Genomic DNA, 21,868 nt, shown 5'->3' with positions numbered 1-21,868 from the left:
ATTTATCAGGCTTAAAACAACAAGTAGTAGTCAATTCATTACAACATTATGACTTTTTCTAGCTGCTTCTGCTAGAACTATAGTCTTGGTAGGCACTTGGTTTCTCTTTTAAATGGTCATATTTTGCTAGTATAGTATATATAGTATAGTGTAGTATAGAAAGGATCACCAACATATGTCTCTTTCCTATCTGCTTTCTGTCCTACCTCTAAGTTAATAGAAATGCTTTGGATTTATCTTATAACCCACTCTGTTGTTCCTAAGAATTTCTATAACATTTAGCATAAAGGCTAAGTTGTAAAAAAGAGACTTAAAACTATAGTGGCTCAAACATAAATTAACTGTTTTTCTTATAGAACAGTTGAAAGGTAGATAGATGTGTGATATAAGATGGATAAACAACTCTGCTTTCATGAAATAGTCCAGGAACACCCAAAAAAGGAATCCATGAAGCACTTTCAATTTTTGTTGTTGTTGTTGTTGTTAAGATTCTGGTCTTAAACTGCAACTGTAGTTTTTTTTTTAAAGGCAGTGAAATTTTGAATAGGAAATATTTGAAACAAAATAGAAACATTTTAGAGATATCACACACACACACAAACACATATAAAAGTTCTTTGATTTCTAACCATAATGGAGTGGAGTCACTGGTGCTGTTCTTTCTCTTTGGCTGTAAATATCTAGACAAAAATATATGAAACAGTCATTATTTTCAGAAAATGGCAGCAGAGGTCAGAGGTTCAGTGATTTCTGAGAAAAGAGAAACAGATGAAGTGAGCCCTGTGATTGCCCTGGTTTTCTGCCTGGAGGCACTTTCAGATATCTGGTGCAGGGAGAGGAAAGCCAAGTAGAGCACAATGGTCCTGCTTGATTGAAATAAAGATTAGATTGGGGGAGGATGAGATAGCTGGAATCCTTAGATCAGAATACTAAAGAGTAGGGACCTATGTATGCAAAGAAAGAGCATCATAAATCTTCATGTCGCCTTGAGACCTTTGTTAAATACTAAGCTCTGAGTGTGTAGGTGAAACTCCATAAGGGCACACAAAAAGTTATTAGGCAATGTAATCTGAACAACTTCCAATGCTCATACAAGGTTAAGAGATGTTTGAGTTCTGAATAAGCAGTGGAGAGACTTTGTTGAACATCTAGAGTATTCAGTAGAGAACCCAGATTGGTCACACCTCAAAGAGTAAGGCTGAGTCTGACTTGATGACTAATGGCTACTCTATACGTGCTCTAACAAATCTTAGAAGGAATCTGAAAAGAATGAAGTTGAACATTAAGTAATTTAATAACCTATTGAAATAAAATTTATCACTCTTTAAAGGAAGACCATAAAATCCAGAAATTCAACAATATCATATTCATAGTGTCCATAATAAATGTGTATGTGTTTACATACATACATACATATATGTATACATACACACAAACTACTAGACATACAAAGGAGGAGAAAAATCATCAATAGAAAAAGACAGGAATGACAGAGATGAGATTAGTTGGCAAAGACTTTAAAATATCTCAAATATAGTAAGTATGCTCAAGGACTTAAAAGGAAAAATCATAAAACTACAGATCTAAGAATCCCAATAAATCACAAGCAGGATTACAAACAAAACCACACCATGGTGTATTGTAGTCAAATCACCAAGTTCTAGTGATACAGAAAAAAATCTTAAAAGCATTAAGAGGAGGAAGAAAAATTTTTATATAGGGGAGCAAAGAAAAAAAATGACTGCTGACTTATCATCAGAAGGTAAGCAAACTAGAAAACAGTGGAATGATATATTTAAAGAGCTGAAAGGAAAAAAAAAATTAACCTAAAATTATTTTTAAAAACAAAAGCAAAATAATATTTCCAAATAAGCAAAGTGAGAAAATTTCCTGTCAGTATACCTATATTATAAGAAATCTTAAAATGATCTTCAGGCTGAAAGAAAATAATACTGAGTGAAAATTCAGTTCTGCACAACGGAAAGAAGAAGTAGTAGGAAATGGCAAATATTTATGTCTAAAAATATATGGAAATTAAACTCTACATTTCCAAGTAATGCTTAGATCAAAGAATAAATCACAAGAGAATCTATAAAGTGTTCTTAATGGAATGATAATGAAAATACAGCATATCAAATTTTGTGGGATGCAATGCTTACATGAAAATGTATGGTTATAAATGCTTATATTAGAAAAGAAGGAAGGTGTAAAGTTTATGGCATAAGCCTCCCTCTTAAGAAGCTGCAAAAAATGAGCAACTTAAATCCAAAGCAAGAAGGAAAAACTGATAAAAAGTGAAATCAATGAATATAAAACACAAAAGCAACAGAGAAAAATCAGTGAAACCAAAGCTGGTTCTTTGAAAAGATTAAGTTGATAAATATCCAGCTAGATCGATCAGGAAAATAATTACCAATAACAGGGAAGAAAAGCATCACTGTAGATATTATAGGCATTAATAGAATAATCAGGGAATAGTATGAGCAATTTCATGCCAGTAAGTTCAATAACTTAGATGGACTAAGTGCTTGAAAGACACAAATTACCAAAACTGACAGAAGAAGAAATAGAAAACTTGAAAAACCTTATGTCAATTAGATAAATTAATAATTAAAAACTCCCTATAGGAAACTCCAAGCCAAGATGGCTTCACTGATTAATTTTATTGAAACTTAAGTAGTAAACAATTACAATCTTATACAGACTCCTTCAAAAAATAGAGGAGGGAACACTTCTTGACTCATTTTATGAGGTCAGCATTAGCTTGATTTTAAAATCAGATAAAGACATTACAGGAAAATAGATCAATATCTCTTTTGACTGTAGATGCAAAATATCCCTAATGAAATAGCAAACAGAATCTAGCAAAACATATTACAAAATGCATCATGACCAAAGGGGTTTATGCCAGAAAGCAAGGTTGATTTTAACATTTAAAACCAATCAAAGAAAAAAGGAGAAACAGCATATGATAATTTCCAGAGATACCAAAAATCTATTTGACAAAATTCGAACCTACTCATGATAAAAATTCACGACAAACCCAGAATAGACAGAAACTTCTTCAATCTGATGAAGGACATTTATAAAAAGTATACAGCTAACATTACATTTAACAATGAAAGACTGAATGCTTTCTCTGTAAGATTAGGAAGAAGGTAAGGATGTCCATTCACACAGCTTATAATTAATGTTATACTGGAATTCATAGCCAGTGCAGTAAGATAAGAAAAATAATAAAAGGAATCCAGATTAAAAATAAATCAAACTGCTTTATTTGCAGTTGACATGATAATATACCTAGAAAATCCTAAGGACTTTGCTATGAGGAAGATACTAAAACTCCTAAGTGAATTTAACAAGGTCAAAGTATATAAGGTCACCACATAAAAATCAACTGTATTTTTATATACTATCATCCAAACAATTTATGAATGCTATATACTAGCTTCCATAAACATGAAATACATAGAGATAAATTTTTTAAACTCTATAAAACATAGCTGAGAGAAATTACCAGTACATAAATACACAGAGAAATAATACCTTATACATTGATTAGGAGATTCAGTGTTGTGTTAATTCTCAACCAATAGATCCATGGATGCAATGAAATCCTTATCAAAATGCTGCTCTTTTTTTTTAAGAGATTGACAAGCTGATTCTCAAATTTAGAATTGTCAAAACAATATTGAGAAATAACAAAGTTGAAGAATTTACTGGATTTTAAGAATTACTCTAAACTACAATAATAGTGTCGTATTGGGTCATGGTGTTGACATAGGTAGGTAGATAGATGATAGACAGATATCCTAAGTGCTCTCTGTGTGTATGTAAGTGTATATACAACATGTAGTATTCATATAGATAGTCTTTTATCTATTCAAGGATAGTTTTGGTTTTTTTTTCTATTAAAGGATTATAGAATCTTTTCAACAAATGGTTCAGGAACTAGATATCCTATAGAAAATAATGAATCTGGACCCTTACCTGGACCAATACACAGAGCTTGACTTGAATTGGATTATAGATCTAAAAGTAAAAACACTAAAACTTTTTGATATTTTAGAAACATGAATAAATCTATGAATTCATGTTAAGCAAATATTTCTTAGCACATAAAAAGAACTATCTATAAAAGGGAGGTTTGAAAAATTGGGCTTCATCAAAATTAGAATCTTTTGCTGCTCAAAAGACACCTTTAGGAAAATGAAAGGCCAGCTACAGATTGGGAGCTATAAGTATTTCCAATACATACAGTCTGACAGTCTTATATGAACAGGAAGGTAGCCAATTAAATATGAGCAAAAGATTTAAAAAGACACTTCATTAAAGGAAGTCATAATCCCTTGGGAAGCATATGAAAACATGTTCCACATCAGGAATTGGAAAACTATGGCCCATGGACCAAATCTGGCCTATTGTCTGTTTTTGTAGACAAAGTTTTATTGAAACGTCATTACACCCATTCATTTATGACTGCTCTCATGCTATAACAGGAGAGTTGAGTAGTTATTAAAGAGACGCTGTGGCCACAAAACAAATATTTCCTGTCTGCCTCCTTACAGAAAAATTTGCTATCCCCTGGTCTAAAGGAATCAAATTCCAGGGAAGACTAAGCTCTTCCTAGGTGAGCAAACACCAGTGGAGAAGTTTGGCCTAATTTAATGTAATTTTCCCCAGGATAAAACTTATTTTTCTTGGAATTATAATTTTTTACAGTTGGATCTTATTTTTTAAATCATAGTTAATTCATTTTTATTACTAAGCTAACAAACTCTATTAAAGGCAAAATTATACAAGTTTTTCTTTAAGTTTTGGTAACTTAAGGTGTAATATTAGAAAGTTCTATCTTATTCTGAGGAACAAACTACACTTCAAGGTTAAAACAGTGATGTAGAGAGAACAAAACAAACAAAACAACAACAAGACAGTGATGTAGATTCATGATGTTGACCAGAAGTTAGTACGAAGAGAAATTGTGCTGAAAACCACTTGGTTTAAACAGCCTGTACTTATTTCCGTCAGTAAGTTAAGTTGTGACTGCAAACAAGTAAGGATGAGGATTGAAGGCATGTGCTGCCTTTCTGAGGACTGACTAGTCTCACTGCCCAGGTGGTATCCACTCATGGATGTATTTGCCCTGATCTTCACTAGAAGTAGGGGCTCCTATTTCCAGTGCAGATCAGGGCATGTGTTGGTCTTTGATCAGTTCAACACACTGCAGAGAGATGTAGGGAGTAAATCTTAGTGGCCTGGAAGGCCAGGCTTATATGCTAACTGAGGAGTCTAGACATTCTGGGTTTGCCTCACATTCTTATTAGTTTGTTGTTGCATCAGCTGTGTTCTGATTGGTTACACTCTAAGATATAAGCCATTACATCATTGGTTATATAAATTGTTTACATAAAACGTTTTGTGTTTGAGGTACAACAGGTGTCGATCTCCTTTGAATGAGCCATATACTTATCTGTAACATGTTTACAACCATAGTTAGTTTTTAGAAAGACATTTTTTCAAGCAAGAGAACATTTTTGATGGAAAAGATTGGTTACCATTTATAAGCGTAGCAAACAGATTTTACTCCTGTTAAAATGTAGAATAAGGTATCCTTTACAGAAAATTCATTTCACTTATTACAAAGCCCCAGTATTATTTAGTTTACTTAAATTAAATCTGATATTACTACTTTTTCTATGTTAGGATAATTTAATGTCACATATGAACATAAAAATGATTTTTGTAAATTTAGTTTCAGTATCAGTATTTGTACTAGAAGTACAATAACATTAACTCCATAAACTTTTATTTTTCTCTATTTCCATGAGCTAATAATCAGTTTGACAACCCAGCAAAGTGGCATGTTATAGGGAAATTTTCTGACTGGGGCAAAATTTAATGAAACAATGTTTAAGGTCATCTTTGATTTCTGCATGCTTACTTCCACCTCATACTTCTTCAAGTCCTATCTACTTTAAAATCAACCTTGAGTCCATCCTCTTATCTTCATCTCTTTATCTCCCCCCCCATTTCCAGTCCAGGCCATTTTCATCTTTTATTCATTGTTTTAGTCACAGTAAGCTCTAGAGTAACACATTAACCTTCTAATCTCAGTAATTTTGCACAGCAAAGGTTTACTGTGGCTTACGTAAAGTCCAGTGTGGTTTGAGCTGTGATCCTCTTCCATCTTGTAGCTATAATATCTGCACAGTGGCTTTGAAGTTGGTCAGATGGACTAGAAATGACTTTATCACTTTTGCTCACAGCCTGTTGGTCAGAGCTAGTCACATGGCTCCAACTTAAGTGCAGTGAAGGCTGGGAAATGTAGGATAGCACATGAAATATTTAGAGATCACAATTATCTGTACCACATTTAGGTTATTATAGTTGCATCCTAATTGGTTTCCTTATTTACTCTTATGTTCCACTACAATGCTTTCTTTACCTAGTAGCTAGAGTGCTTGGAAAAAAAAAATTTTGTTACTATCTCGCCAATAACTTCCTTTTTGCATAAAATCCAACACTTTGCCCTCACCTGTGCAACTACTGCATGATATGGTCCTTGCCTTCTTCATTAATTTCATGATTGGCAGTTAGTATTGTTATAACTGTGAATAGTGTATTTTGAATAGGCATTTTAAATTTTGTCCATAGTTATGAAAATGTGATTTAAAATAGTGTCACATTTACAAAATCACAATAATAACTATAAACTGAATAATAATACCAAGAGAAGTCCTAATTTATATGGCAGTCTCTGCAGTCACATTGTAGGTAATTAGAATCTGAAAAAACAAAGCCTTTTGAGAACATTGACATAAAATCTGTTATAATGAATAAATTCTGTGTAGTAGAGTTACAATAATTCTGTTTCTCTGACGACAAATGATCTCAGCATAAATGTTTTCTTTGGCTAAAGTTTATATGAAAGATATTTCATTATGGTTAAATGTGTAAAAATTAATAAAGTTTATTTTTTAGAGCAGTTTTAGGTTTACAACAAAATTGAGTGGAAAATACAGAGTTCCTATATGTCCCCTGTCCCTACACAGATATTACTTCCCTCACTATCAACATACTGCACAAAGGCAGTGAATTTGTAACAATCTATAAACCTACAGTGACACATCATTATCACTCAAAGTCCATAGTTTACATTAGGTAGGGTTCACTTTCAGCGTTGTGCATTCTATGAGTTTTGACAATAAATGCAATTTTTAGACAAGTTTTTCATGAAGTTTGTGTTTTGCCATTAAGTAGTTACTTCCCTTCAGTTGTACTTTCAATTTCTTCTGTTAGGCCTTCTTCAGTTTCTTCCTTGGCAGTATGAAGCTCCTAATTAATTATCCCAAACACCACACACACACAAACTCTCTCTCTGTCTCTCTCTCTCTCTCTCTCTCTCTCTGTGTGTGTGTGTGTGTGTGTGTCTGTCTCTCTCTCCCTCTCCTCCCCCCCTCACTCTGATTGTTTTCTAGTTGGAGTGGTTGAAATATTTTCTTAAGGTAATTAATTTGTAATCTCACAAACTGTGGATTAGAGCAGTGCCCTTGCCAAAAGATAGAGGAGCTAATTAAGGTTCAACCCTTATTTTCAAATGTGCATGAAAGAAAGCCTGTATATAAATTCTTTCTCATCTCTGAGCTGTGAATCCTAGGAATAAAGTTTTTAACAAGCTGTTTATCTTAATAAACATCTCAGGATTTATATATTTGATATGTTTATTGAAATGTAGCAGAGCATTCATATTTTTGATAATTTTTGACATTAAAAAATTGATTCCTGTTCTAGCAAATGAAAATTACATTTAGTAAAATTGAGTACTCTATGGTTTGTTACATGGATTTAGATCTAGCACAGTTCAAATGACTTGTCTTATACTTGACATCTACTTACATATAAAAGGCTCAAGTAACAGTTTTTACATGGTGTTAGTATTGTCATTCTTGTTTCTTTTCCTTTGCTGGCCTACTTCTGTTTCAGCCCTTGACCATTAATAAAGTATTAAATAGCAAGGAGATTATCCTACTACTGGGTACACAATATTGAATAAAAACAGGTGTTTGTGGGATAGAAAGATAAGGAAATCAAATCTTTGAGAAGTTGATATACCATTCTTCTTTCATATAATTAGATGTTTTATAAAGTAATTTGGGATTGTATGACAAGAGTCAAGGAAGCTATTAAGCAATCTCTGTGAAAACTTGATTGTCTTTGTGCTTTGACTAACTGTGTTTGTCTTGTTCACAGTAACTGTAGTACTGAATGGAAGTGGCTTGTAGACAGAGCAAGAGTTGGCAGCCGTTGGACGTGGCTTCAAGCCCAGATTTCAGAGCTAGAATACAAAATCCAACAACTAACGGATGTTCACAGGCAGATTCGTGCCTCCAAGGTATCGTGTGTGCTCTTCTATTTAAAAAAATATTGTTAGTTTTAGTTTCTTCTCATCTCTCCACACAAAATAATTGTTATTAGGCTTTATAAAAATGTAGTTAATGTTAAGATTTCTGATATATTAATTCTGTAAGTTGAAACTATTTTTGTAACTTATCACAAACATTTTATCATATTGAGCAGTTAAGAATTTCTTTATTGGATTTCAGTTAATAGAAATGATAAACATTTTTTATAAACCTCTACTTTGTTGGAATTTATTTTAATATATGTGAGAAATTCTGAGTGTATCTTATTGGAATCTCTTTAGAGTTTTTTGTTGTTTTAAGAAAAATTATAAACACATAAAAATGTTCTAGAAAGCAATATAATGAATACCTGTGTACCCACCCTCAAATTTATCAAATATTAAATTTTTATTAATTTGGGTTTTGTTTTTAGAATAATAAAGCATTACCTTACAATTGAAGTACTTGTATAATCCTTCCTGATCCCATTCCCTTTCCCTATGCCACTGATACCAACATATTTTAAAAGATTTTAATTTTATATTGGTGTAAAGTTGACTAACAATGCTGTGTTAGTTTCAGGTGTATAACAAAGTGATTCAGTTATATATATACATGTATCTATTCTTTTTCAAATTCATTTCCCGTTTAGGTTATTATAGAGTATTAAGTAGAGTTCCCTGTGCTATACAGTAGGTCCTTGTTGGTTATATATTTTAAATATAGCAGTGTGTACATGTCATTCCCAAACTCCCAATCTATTCCTCCCCCTCCCCCTTCCCCCCTGGTAACCATAAGTTTGCTCTCTAAGTCTGTTTCTGTTTTGTAAATAGGTTTATTTGTATCTTTTTTTTTTTTTTTAGATTCCTCATATAAGCGATATCATAGGATATTTGTCTTTCTCTGTCTGACTCACTTCACTTAGTATGGTAATCTCCAAGTTCATCCATGTTGCTGCAAATGGCATTATTTCATTCTTTTTAATGGCTGAGTAATATTCCATCATATATATGTTCCACATCTTTATCCATGGCTCTGTTGGTGGACATTTTGGTTGCTTCCATGTCTTGACCATTGTAAACAGTGCTGCAATGAACACTGGGGTGCATGTGTACTTTTGGATTATGGTTTTCTCCAGATATATGCCCAGGAGTGCGATTGCTGGATCATATAGTAGTTCTATTTTTAGTTTTTTAAGAAACCTCCATGCTGTTCCGTGAAGTTTATGTTTGTTCTTATTGCCATTTTGTTGTTTTGGATTTGTTTTTGTAGGTGTTTTTCCTCCCCTTCAACTTTTTTTCTCTTTTCTTGTGATTTAATGACTGACTTTAGTGTTGTGTTTGGATTCGTTTTTCTTTTTTCTGAGTGTATCTATTGTAGATTTTCAGTTTGCAATTCCCATGAGATTTTGATATAGCAATCTGTATATAACCAAGATTGTTTTAACTTGCTGGTCTTTTAATTTCAAATGCATTTCCAATATCCTGCATTTGTGCTCTCCTCTTACAGTTGCTGGTTTTGATTTGTGTGCAGGTAATTTCCCACCTTTACTGTATGTTTGCCTTTATCAGTGAGCTTTTCCATTCGTAATTTTCTTGTTCCTAGTTGCAGCCTTTTCTTTTCCACTTAGAGAAATTCCTTTAGCATTTGTTGCAAAGCTGATCTGGTGGTGCTGAATTCTCTTAGCTTTTGCTTATCTGTAAAGTTTTTGATTTCTCCACTGAATCTGAATGAGAGCCTTGCTGGGTAGAGTATTCTTGGTTGTAGGTTCTTCCCTTCATCACTTTATATATATCATTCTACTCCCTTCTGGCCTGCAGAGTTTCTGCTGAGAAATCAGCTGATAACCTTATGGGAGTTTCCTTGTAAGTTATTTGTTGCTTTTCCCTTGTTGCTTTTAATATTTTTTCTTTGTCTTTAATTTTTGTCAGTTTGATTATTATGTGTATCAGCATTTTCCTCCTTGGGACTCTCTGTGCTTCCTGGACTTGGGTGACGCTTTCCTTTCCCATGTTAGGGAAGTCCTCTTTTCTTTTCACTCTTTTTTTCTTTATTCTGTTCTGCAGCTGTGATTTCCACCATTCTGTCTTCCAGTTCACTTATCTGCTCTTCCATCTCAGTTATTCTGCTATTGATTCCTTCTAGTGTATTTTTCATGTCATTTATTGTATTGTTCATCTCTGTTTGTTTGTTCTTTAGTTCTTCTAGGTCTTTGTTAAACATTTCTTGTATCTTCTCGATCTTTGCCTCCATCCTTTTTCCAAGATCCTGGATCGTCTTCATTATCATTATTCTGGACTTTTTTTCCAGAAGGTTGCTTATCTCCACTTCATTCAGTTGTTTTCTCTGGGGTTTTATGTTGTTCCTTCATCTGAGACATAATCCTCTGCCGTCACATTTTGTGTAACTTTCTGTGATTGCGGTTTCCATTCTTCAGGCTGCAGGTTTGTAGTTCTTGCTTCTGCTGCCTGCCCCCTGGTGGATGAGGCTGTCTAAGAAGCTTGTGTAGGCTTCCTGATGGGAGAGACTGGTAGCTGCCCACTGGTGGGTGGAGCTGGGTCTTGTCCCTCTGGTGGGCAGGGCTGTGTCAGGGGCTGTGTTTATTGGGCAGCTGTTTACCCAGGAAAACTTTAAACATCCTGTCTGCTGATGGGTGGAGCTGTGTTCCCCTCCTGTTGGTTGTTTGGTCTGAGGCATCCCAGAACTGGAGGTTCCAGGCTGTTGGGTGGGTCCTCGTCTTGGTGAGAAAATTGTGGCCTCCAGAAGGGCTCGTGCCAATGAGTACTCCCCAAAACTGCTGCCGCCAGCATCCTTATCACTGCAGTGAGCCACAGCTGCCCCCCACCTCTGCAGGAGACCCTCCAATACTAGCAGGTAAGTCTGGCCCAGTCTCTTATGAAGTCACTGCTTTTTTCCCCTGGGTCCTAGTGTGCTTGAGGCCCTGTGTGCACCCTCCAAGAGTAGAGTTTCTGTTTCCCCCAGTCCTGTGGCATTTCTATGATCAAACCCTGCTGGCATTCAAAGCCAGATTCTCTGGGGGATCCTCCTCCCATTGCCAGACCGCTAGGCTGGGGAGCTAGATGTGGGACTCAGAACTTTCACTCCTGTGGGAGAACTTCAGTGGTATAATTATTTTCCTATTTGTGGGTAGCCCACCTGGTGTGTATGGGATTTGATTTTATCATGATTGCTCCCCTCCTACTGTCTCCTTGTGCCTTCTTCTTTGTCTTTGGGTGTAGGGTATCTTTTTTGATAGGTTCCAGCATTTTTTTGTCAGTGGTTGTTCAGCAGTTAATTGTGATTTTCGTGTTTCCATAAGAAGGGGTGAGCTCAGATTGTTCTACTCAGCCATCTTGTCTTCTCCTCCTCCCTGACTCCAACATATATTGATAGGTACTATTTTTATGAATATTTATTGGTCCATAGGTATTTATCTGTATCTATAAATAAAATTTGTTTTTCATGCCTTTAAATTCTATATAAGTTATATTTATACTACAAACTCTTTTGCAACTTGCTTGTTTTTGCTCAGCATAATTTTTATACATATTTATACTTCCTGTATGGCATTTACTTGTATGAATGGAATGGAATTTTATAAATACAATGGATGTTTATCTCTTCTCCTATTTTCTATTAATAGACATGTACATTGTTTCAGTCTTTATGCCAGTAAAAACAATACATCAGTGACTGTCTTTCATGTGTTTTTTGGTGAACCTATGGAGAGCTTTTCTTGGGTATATGCCTAAAAGTGGAAATACTTGATCTTAGGCATGGCTGTATATGCTTTCCTATACCACTTATGTGATTGGGTAATCAATATTCCCACTGGCAGTGCGTGAGAGCTCCTGGTTTTCCACATCCTTGTGAACTTTTTGAATTTTTTGGTCTCTTAACTTTTGCAGTGTAATAAGAGTGAAATATTATTACTGTTTTAATTTAATTGTTCCCAAATATAATGAGATTGGGCCTCAGTGTAATTGACCATCAAATTTTGTTGTTTTATTTTTTAGATTGCACATATAAGTGATATCAAACAGTATTTGTCTTTCTCCGTGTGACTTATTTCACTTAGTCTAACATCCTCCAAGTCCATCCGTGTTTTTGCAAGTGGCAAAATTTTATTCTGTTTTATGGATAAGTAGTATTCCATTGTGTGTTTGTGTATGTATGTGTGTGTGTGTGTGTATCTCACATCTTCTTTATCCATTCATCTGTTGATGGACACTTAGTTTGCTTCCATTCTTGGCAATTGTAAACAATGCTGCTATGAACATTGGGGTGTATGTATCTTTTTGAATTAATTTTTTTTTCAGATATATATGCAGGAGTGGAATTCCTGGGTCATATGGTAGTTCTATTTTTAGTTTTTTGAGAAATCTTCATAATGTTTTCTACAGTGCCTGCACCAAAAATACGTACATATACATTCCCACCAAAAATGTACGAGGGTTCCCTTTTCTCCACATCCTTGCCAACATTTATTATTTGTGTTCTTTTTTTTTTTTTTTTTTTTTTTTTGCAGTACGCGGGCCTCTCACTGTTGTGGCCTCTCCCACTGCGGAGCACAGGCTCCGGACGTGCAGGCTCAGTGGTCATGGCTTATGGGCCCAGCCGCTCCACGGCATGTGGGATCTTCCCAGACTGGGGCACGAACCCGCGTCTCTTGCATCGGCAGGCAGACTCTAAACCACTGCGCCACCAGGGAAGCCCTATTTGTGTTCTTTTTGATGATGGCCATTCAGACAGGTGTGAGGTGATATCTCATTGTGGTTTTAATTTACATTCTCTGATGATTAACTGTGTTGAACATTTCTTCATGTGCCTATTGGCCACATGTAAGTCTTCTTTGGAAAATTTTCTCTTTAGGTCTTCTGCCCATTTTTTGATTGGGTTGTTTGGGGTTTTTTGCTGTTGAGTTGTATGAGCTGTTTATAAATTTTGGATATTAACCCCTTACTGGTCATATCATTTGCAAATATTTTCTCCCATTCAGTCGGTTGTCTTTTCATTTTGTTGATGGTTTCCTTTGCTGTACAAAAGACTGTAAGTTTAATTAGGTCCTATTTGTTTATTTTTGCTTTTATTTCCTTTGCTTTTGGAGACAGATCCAAAAAAATATTGCTACAATTTATTTCAAAGGGTGTTTTGCCTATGTTTTCTTCTAGGAGTTTTATGGTTTCCAGTCTTACATTTAAGTCTTTAATCCATTTTGAGTTTATTTTTGTATATGATGTTAGAGAATTTTCTAATATCATTCTTTTACATGTAGCTGTCTAGTTTTCCCAGTACCACTTACTAAAGAGCCTGTCTTTTCTCCACCGTATATTGTTGCCTCCTTTTTTATAGATTAATTGACCATAACTGCATGTATTTATTTGTGGGCTCTCTATTCTATTCCATTGATCTATGTGTCTATTTTTGTGCCAGTACCATACTGTTTTGATTACTGTAGCTTTGTAGTATAGTCTGAAGTGAGGGAGTGTCATTAATCTAGCTCTGTTACTCTTTTTCAAGATTGTTTTGGCTATTTGGGGTCTTTTTTATTTCCATACAAATTTTAAAAGTTTTCATTCTAGTTCTGTGAAAAATGCCCTTGGTATTGTATTTCGATAGGGATTGCATTGAATCTGTAGATTGTCCTGGATAGTATGGTCATTTTAACAATATTAATTCTTCTTCTTTTCTTTTCTTTCTTTCTTTTTTTTTTTTTTTTTTTGGCTGCACTGCATGGCATGCAGGATCTTAGTTCCCTGACCAGGGATTGAACCTGTGTCGCCTGCAGTGGGAGTGCAGATTCTTAATCTTAACCACTGGACTGCCAGAGAAGTCCCAAAATATTAATTCTTCTAATCCATAAACACCATATATCTTTCCATCTGTTTGTATTGTCTTCAGTTTCTTTCATCAGCATCTTATACTTTTCCAAGTACACCTCTTTTAACTCCTTAGGTAAATATATTCCTAGGTATTTTATTCTTTTTGATGTGATTGTAATTGGGATTGTTTCCTTGATTTCTTTTTCTGCTAGTTTGTTGTTAGTCTATAGAAATGGAACAGGTTTCTGTATATTAATTTTGTATCCTGCAACTTTACTGAATTCACTGATGAGCTCTGGTAGTTTTTTCATGGTATCTATAGGATTTTCTTAGTATCATGTCAACTGCAAACAGTGATAGTTTTACGCTTTCTTTCCAGTTTGGATTCCTTTTATTTCTTTTTCTTTCCTGCTTGCTATGGCTAGGACTTCCATACCATGCTGAATAAAAGTGGCAAGAGTGGGTGTCTTTGTCTTGCTCCTGATCTTAGAGGAAATGCTTTCAGCTTTTTACCACTGAGTGTGATGGGTTTGTCATATATGGCCTTTATTATGTTCAGGTATGTTCCCTCTATGCCCACTTTCTAGAGAGTATCATAAATGGATGTTGAATTTTGTTAAAAGCTTCTTCTGCATCTATTGAGATGACATTTGGTTTTTATTCTTCAATTTGTTATTGTGGTGTATCACATTGATTGATTTGCATATGTTGAAAGTCCTTGCAAAAATCTTGAGAAAAATCACACTTGATCATGGTATATGATCCTTTTAATGTATCCTTGGAGTTGGTTTCCTAATATTTTGTTGAGGATTTTGGTATCTATGTTCATTAGTGATATTGGCCTGTAATTTTCTTTTTTGTGTGATATCTTTGTCTGGTTTTGGTATCAGGGTGATGCTGGCCTTGTAGAAAGAGTTTAAAAGTGTTCCTTTCTCTACAATTTTTTGGAATTGTTTGAGAAGAATAGATGTTAACTCTTTTGTAAATGTTTGGTTGAATTCAGCTGTAAAGCCATCTGGTCTTGGACTTTTGCTTGTTGGGCACTTTTTTCTTTTCTTTTTAATTACTGATTCAGTATCATTACTGGTTATTGGTCTGTTCATATTTTCTGTTTCTTCCTGGTTCAGTTTTGGGAGATTGTACCTTTCTAAGAAGTTTTTTCATTTCTTCTAGGTTGTCCACTATATTTGTATATAGTTGTTTATTGTAGTCTCTTACAATTGTTTGTGTTTATGTACTCTTGGTTGTAACTTCTCCTTTTTCATTTCTGATTTTCCTGATTTGGGCCCTCTTTTTTTCTTGATGAGTATGGTTAACAGTTTATCAATTTTATCTTTTCAAATAACCATCTCTTAGTTTCATTGATCTTTTCTATTTTTGTTTTTGTATATATTTCATTTATGTCTGCCCTGCTCTTTGTGATTTCTTTCCTTCTACTAAGTTTAGGTTTTCTTTATTCTTTTCTTAGCTCTTTCAGGTGTGAGGTTAGGTAGTTTATTGGAAATTTTTCTTGTTTCATTAGGTAAGCTTGTATAGCTATGAACTTGTCTCTTAGAACTGCTTTTGCTGCATCCCTTAGATTTTGGATCATTGTATTTTTATTTTCATTTGTCTCCAGGTATTTTTTGATTTCCTCTTTGATTTCTTCAGTGATCCAGTGGTTGTTTAGTATCCTATTGTTTAGCTTCCATGTGTTTGTGTGTTTTTTTCTTGTAATTGATTTCTAGTCTTCTTGCATTGTGGTTGGGAAAGATGCTTCGTATGATTTCAATTTTGTTAAATTTACCACGGCTTGTTTTGTGGCCTAGCATGTTATCTATCCTGGAGAATGTTCCATGTGCACTTGAAAATAGTGTGTATTCTGTTGCTTTTGGATGGAATGTTCTGTCTATCTATCTATCTATCTATATTAAGTTTCTCTGGTCTAATATGTCATTTAAGGCTAGTGTTTCCTTATTGATTTTCTGTCTTGATGATTCGTCCACTTATATAAGTGGGATGTTAAAGTGTCCTACTATTATTGTGTTACTGTTGAGGTCTCCCTTTATGTTTGTTAGTATTTGCTTTATGTATTTAGTGCTACTATTTTGGGTGCATATATATTTATAATTGTTATATCTTCTTCTTGGATTGATCCCTTGATCATTATGTAATGTCCTTCTTTGTCTCTTGTAACAGTCTTTATTTTAAAGTCGACTTTGTCTGATATAAGTATTCCTACCCCAGCTTTTTTTGATGTCCAGTTGTATAGAATAATTTTTTTCTATGCCCTCACTTTCAGTATGTGTGTATCTTTAGATCTGAAGTGAGTGTCTTTTAGACAGCATATATACAGGTCTTCTTTTTGTATCCATTCAGCCACTCTGTGTCTTTTAGTTGGCCTTATAACTCTTATTTTCAGCTCATATTTAAGTATTACTTTGAGTGCATAGCATGTATTTAATTCTCTCATTGTTCTGTTTTTAATATGTTTTAATTTCCAATGTGATTACCTTTTTAACCTGAGTTATTTAATAATACACCTTTATGTTCCTGAACTCATGAATCTTTTTTTTTTTTTTTTGGTATTTTGTCATTTAAGTGCATTGTAATCTGTGAACTGATTACCTTGTATGGATTTCATTCTTCATGACAAACTACTAATCAAATTTTGTAAATGCTCAATGTGTGGTAGAAATAATGTATATTCTTTATTTGTTGATTATAGAATTCTCTATTAAACTGGTTGACTTTGTTGTATACATCTGCTATATCTTCATATATCTAGATCTTTCAATTCGAATATATATATATTTGATATATATTTATTAATATTTGTCATCATTTTGAATTTTTCAGTTTCTCCTAGTAATTCTGTCAGTTTTTGCTTCTTACACTTTGAAATACTAATGCTATTTGGTAGATACAATTTTTTTTTTTTCTTCCAGGTGTTTGTTTTATAAGGTACATTTAGCTAGGTTTTTTTTTTTTTTTTTTTTTTTTTTTGCGGTACGCAGGCCTCTCATTGTTGTGGCCTCTCCCTTTGTGGAGCACAGGCTCCAGACACACAGGCTCAGTGACCATGGCTCATAGGCCTAGCCGCTCCATCGTATGTGGGATCCTCCCGGACCAGGGCATGAACCCGTTTCCCCTGCATTGGCAGGCAGACTCTCAACCACTGCGCCACCAGGGAAGCCCTAGCTAGGTTTTTAAAATCCACTCTGAGTAGTTTTAATTTTCATTTTCTTTTATTTTCCTCTCTTTGTGTTTTGTTTTTCACTTGTCTTTCGTTGGATTGATGGAACTTGCTTTATTCCTTTCTTCTCTCTCTGCTCTTCTGAAAGCTATACATTATAGTCTTATTCTTTGTCATTACTCCTAGTTTGTAACATACTTCCTTAAGAGCAAATAATTCTAACAATGACTAAAAGTACTCAGTACTTTTATATGCTTTTTTCCTTAAGATATGGATCTTAATGCTATTAACTATGCATTATATATATCTGCTTCAATCTAGTTACTTATTTTACAGTCAGTAATTAATTACATTTCTAACAGATTTCATTAAAATATGCTCACTGTTTTTTTGTATTCTGTATATAAAATTAGGTTACAGAGTAAGCTTCTGTAACAACATAACTCACAAATATAATGGCTTTATAAAGATACATAATGCTTCAAAAATAAAGAGTTGAGTACATGCTGGTAGAGCACCTTGGTTGAACAGGGTCATTCAGGGACTCAGGTTCCTTCTGTCTTGCTTCTTTGACATACTCTCAGGTATGTTGACTGCACTGTTGGACAGGGTTGTAGTCTTCTCATTTGTGCTCTCGGGAAGTGCGAAGAGAAGTGTGGTATAGTTTGTCTTTAAGTTGGATGTGACTTGGAAGTTGCACTACTTTGTTTCACACTCCGTTAGCCCAAACTTAGCCACATGAGTATAACATGAGTACTCTCCATGTGTAGGAATGAAAGCTGAGTAATACTGTCTTTCACTGAGAAGTTGTATGCGTAGCTAAAACTGCGGTAGGGTTGGAGTCTTGAAAAGAACAGGAAAATGGGTACTGGAAGAGTATGCAGTATCTGCTACTTTGTCTTTTCTCTCTTGGTTTGCTTCTTGCTGAAGTAAATTCGTTAGTACTTTTTGATATTAATCTCTGAACATTTAAACTCTTTTTGTATTTGTATGTCTCAAAATACTTTTATACTACCCTCACTCTTCAATGATATTTTAGGTTGATAGAGAATTCTGATTTGATAGTTATTTTCCCTTAGGCCTTTAAAGATAGTATTTCATTGTTTTCTTTATAATGATGAGCAGTTTACTATCAATGTAATTGTTTTTCCTATGTAAGTACTCTGTCCTTTCTAGCTGGTAACTTAAAATTTTTCTTGTTTATTTGATTTTCTACATTTTTTAAACTAACATGTGTTTAATTATGGATTTATCTTTCTTTATCTTGTTTTCAGAGTACACCTTTTTAACTGTACAATTTGCTGAATTTTGACAAATATATAGTTGTGTAAACATCACCGTGATCTCCCCCTCTTAATTATTGAACTGCTGTTTTCCAGGAAAGGACAAAAAGTGCTTATTTTATAGGGAATTTGACAAAAATAAGCTAACTTTCTCGCACATTGATTTGCAAGTTCTGTCAGATGTTCATGTTGAGATGGCCTGATAGAGTTAGAAATATGAGATTTGGAGAAGGCAGGTTTATAAGAAGATGTAGATGTAGAAATGGCAATTAAAGCTGTGCTATTATATTATAGCAATTTTTAAAATAAAATTTATTCATCTCTCTTTCCTTCCTTGTTTTCTACCTTTCCTCCTTCTTTCCTTCATTCTTTCCCTTCTTTCCTTTCACACACAGTTATTAGGTGCCTAATATGTGCTTAGGGTATACAGTGATGAATAAATCAACAGAGTTCTTATATTTTTAGGGTTTAGTCTAATGGGGGAAAAATTGAGCAAATGATTACAGAAATAAACACTGTTTTATTTCCCAGCAGGGGAAATTTAACATGGAATTTTCCTAGCTTAAGCATATATTGTTTCCTCCAAATTATAGGCTGTTTACTTGGAACTTGAAGTATATTTTCCCATAGAAGTAACAATATAAAGAGTCTTATGCAATCCCATAAGTCCTATTTAATCTAAATATTGCTAAATATCTCTTTCTATCTTTTTTTGACTATCAATGCAATTTTTTATTGAAGTATAGTTGATTTTAGTATTGTGTTAGTTTCAGGTGTACAGCATAGTGATTTAGTATTTTTGCAGATTATATTCCATTACAGGTTATTACAAGATATTGGGTATAATTCCCTGTGTTATATAGTAAATCCTTGTTGCTTATCTATTTTATGTATAGTAGTTTGTATCTACTAATCCTATACCCCGAATCTGTCCCTCCCCACACCCTCTTCCCTGTGGTAACCATAGGTTTGTTTTCTGTCTGTGAGTCTGTTTCTGTTTTGTATATACATTCATTTGTATTATTTTTTAGATTCTACATATAAGGGTTATCATATATATTTGTTTTTGACTTCACTAAGCATAATATTCTCTAGATTCATCTACATTTTTGCAAATGGCAATATTTCATTCTTTTTTATGGCTGAGTAGTATTCCATTGTGTATATATACATACATATATGTATATATACACTGCATCTTCTTTATTCAATCGTTTGTTGATGGGCTCTTGGGTTGCATCCATGTCTTGGCTGTTGTAAATAATGCTTCTATGAACATTGGTGTGCATGTATCTTTTAAAATTAGTGGTTTTGCTTTTTATGGATATATACCCAGGAGTGTGATTGTTGGATCATATGGTAACTCTATTTTTAGTCTTTTAAGGAACCTCCATGCTGTTTTCCACAGTGGCTGCACCAATTTAGATTCCCACCAACAGTGTACCAGGGCTCCCTTTTTTCCACATTCTCTCCAACACTTATTTGTTATTTATAGGCTTTTTGATGGTAACCATTCTGACAGGTGTGAGGTCATATTTCATTGTGGTTTTGATTTTCATTTCTCTAATAATTAGTGATGTTGAGCATCTTTTCATGTGCCTGTTAGCAATCTTTATGTCTTCTTTGGGAAAATGTCTATTCAAGTCTTCTGCCAATTTTTTGATTGGATTATTTGTTTGATATTGAGCTTTATGAGCTGTGTGTGTGTGTGTGTGTGTGTGTGTGTGTGTATTTATACACACATATATATATATTTTATTCAATATAGTTGATTTATAATGTGTTAGTTTCAGGTGTACAGCAAAGTGATTCAGTTATACATACATATATATCTAGTTTTTTCAGATTCTTTTTCTTTATAGGTTATTACAAAATATTCAGTATAGTTCCCTGTGCTATACAGTAGGTCCTTGTTGGTTATCTATTTTATATATAGTAATATGTATATGTTAATCCTAAACTCTTAATTTATCCATCCCCCTCTTTCACCTTTGGTAACCATAAGTTTGTTTTCTATGTCTGCGGGTCTGTTTCTGTTTTGTATATAAGTTCATTTGTATCATTTTAATGAATGATAATGAAAAAATGCCATTTGCAGCAACATGGATGAACCTATAGATTCTCATACTAAGTGAAGTAAGCCAAATATCATATGATATCACTTATATGTGGAATCTAAAAACAAAAAAACTTCTACCTTTGTTTTTGTGAGACACTGTATTCTACATGGTGAAACTGTGGACATAATGGAGATAATATTATAAGGTTGATAGTGACTGGTCTGAAACGAAATAGCAGAGAAGGGAGGGAATTAGAGTCCTCAAACCATGTAGTTAGCCTAACCCCACCTAGGGTCTGCACATCCATAAAGATTAGTGAATTTTAAATTCTGTCTATCATGAGTTTATATTCTGGTAGGGGAGATAGAGCATGTAAATATCGTTGATTACAATATAATACAATATGTGGAATGATATGTGTTTTTAATAAGATATAGATGTGGCATAGAGAGAATATTTCACTCTGTCATTAGGGGTTTGCAGGTCAGAGAATACATCAGTAAAGAGGCGATGCCTCAGTATGACTTTGGAGGATAAATAGTAGTTTGCTTAATGAACTTATGGAACTGGAAAAGGGATTCCTTAAATTTTGAAGGCATACAACATGATCTGTTTTAGGAATGACAAATTAGTATGTATTCAAAGGAGCAGAAACTTTGAGCTGTGCAGGGATGGGAGAGGAAGCTAGGAAGTCATGAATATTATTTAATGCTTTGTAAAATTTTGTGGTGATGTCTGTAGGAAGGTGGATAGAAGCATAGATATAGAACCTTAGGCTTACCCATTCTGTCTGTTGGATTTGAGGCAACTGTGTTCAGGAATAGTTTCCGGATGGAAGTTTCCTATTCAGTTACTCTTTCTCCTTTTTAACTGTCTTCACCTGGGCCTTAAGTTGTAGTGATCTCCCAATCTTCTCAAGATCACCAGATAGTTTTCTTTGATGATTTTCTTTGAAAGATGTCACAAGTGTTTTTATAGCCAGTAGAGTTCTAAGAACAAATCAAGTTTAAAGCAATTTGGAAATTTCCAAGAAAGTGGGTTCCTAGTTGAAATGATAACTAAGTTTTATATTTGAATCTAGGCAGTCTGGTTCATTTTGCTTTGACTTGAGAAGGGGTATTTTAAT

General features: G+C 34.0%; 1 protein-coding gene across 1 annotated transcript in view; it reads left to right on the top strand.

The window, feature by feature from the left end:
- KANSL1L (KAT8 regulatory NSL complex subunit 1 like) overlaps window positions 1–21,868 on the top strand; it is a 145,816-nt gene that overhangs the window by 36,365 nt on the left and 87,583 nt on the right. Inside the window, 1 exon segment of the mRNA XM_079925208.1 lies at window positions 8,251–8,392. Within this exon segment, the coding sequence (XP_079781334.1) occupies window positions 8,251–8,392 (142 nt within the window).

Source organism: Stenella coeruleoalba, assembly GCF_951394435.1.
Source record: "Stenella coeruleoalba genome assembly, chromosome: 6".
Taxonomy (NCBI): Eukaryota; Metazoa; Chordata; class Mammalia; order Artiodactyla; family Delphinidae; genus Stenella; species Stenella coeruleoalba.
This window is presented reverse-complemented; position numbering and strand designations above follow the sequence as displayed.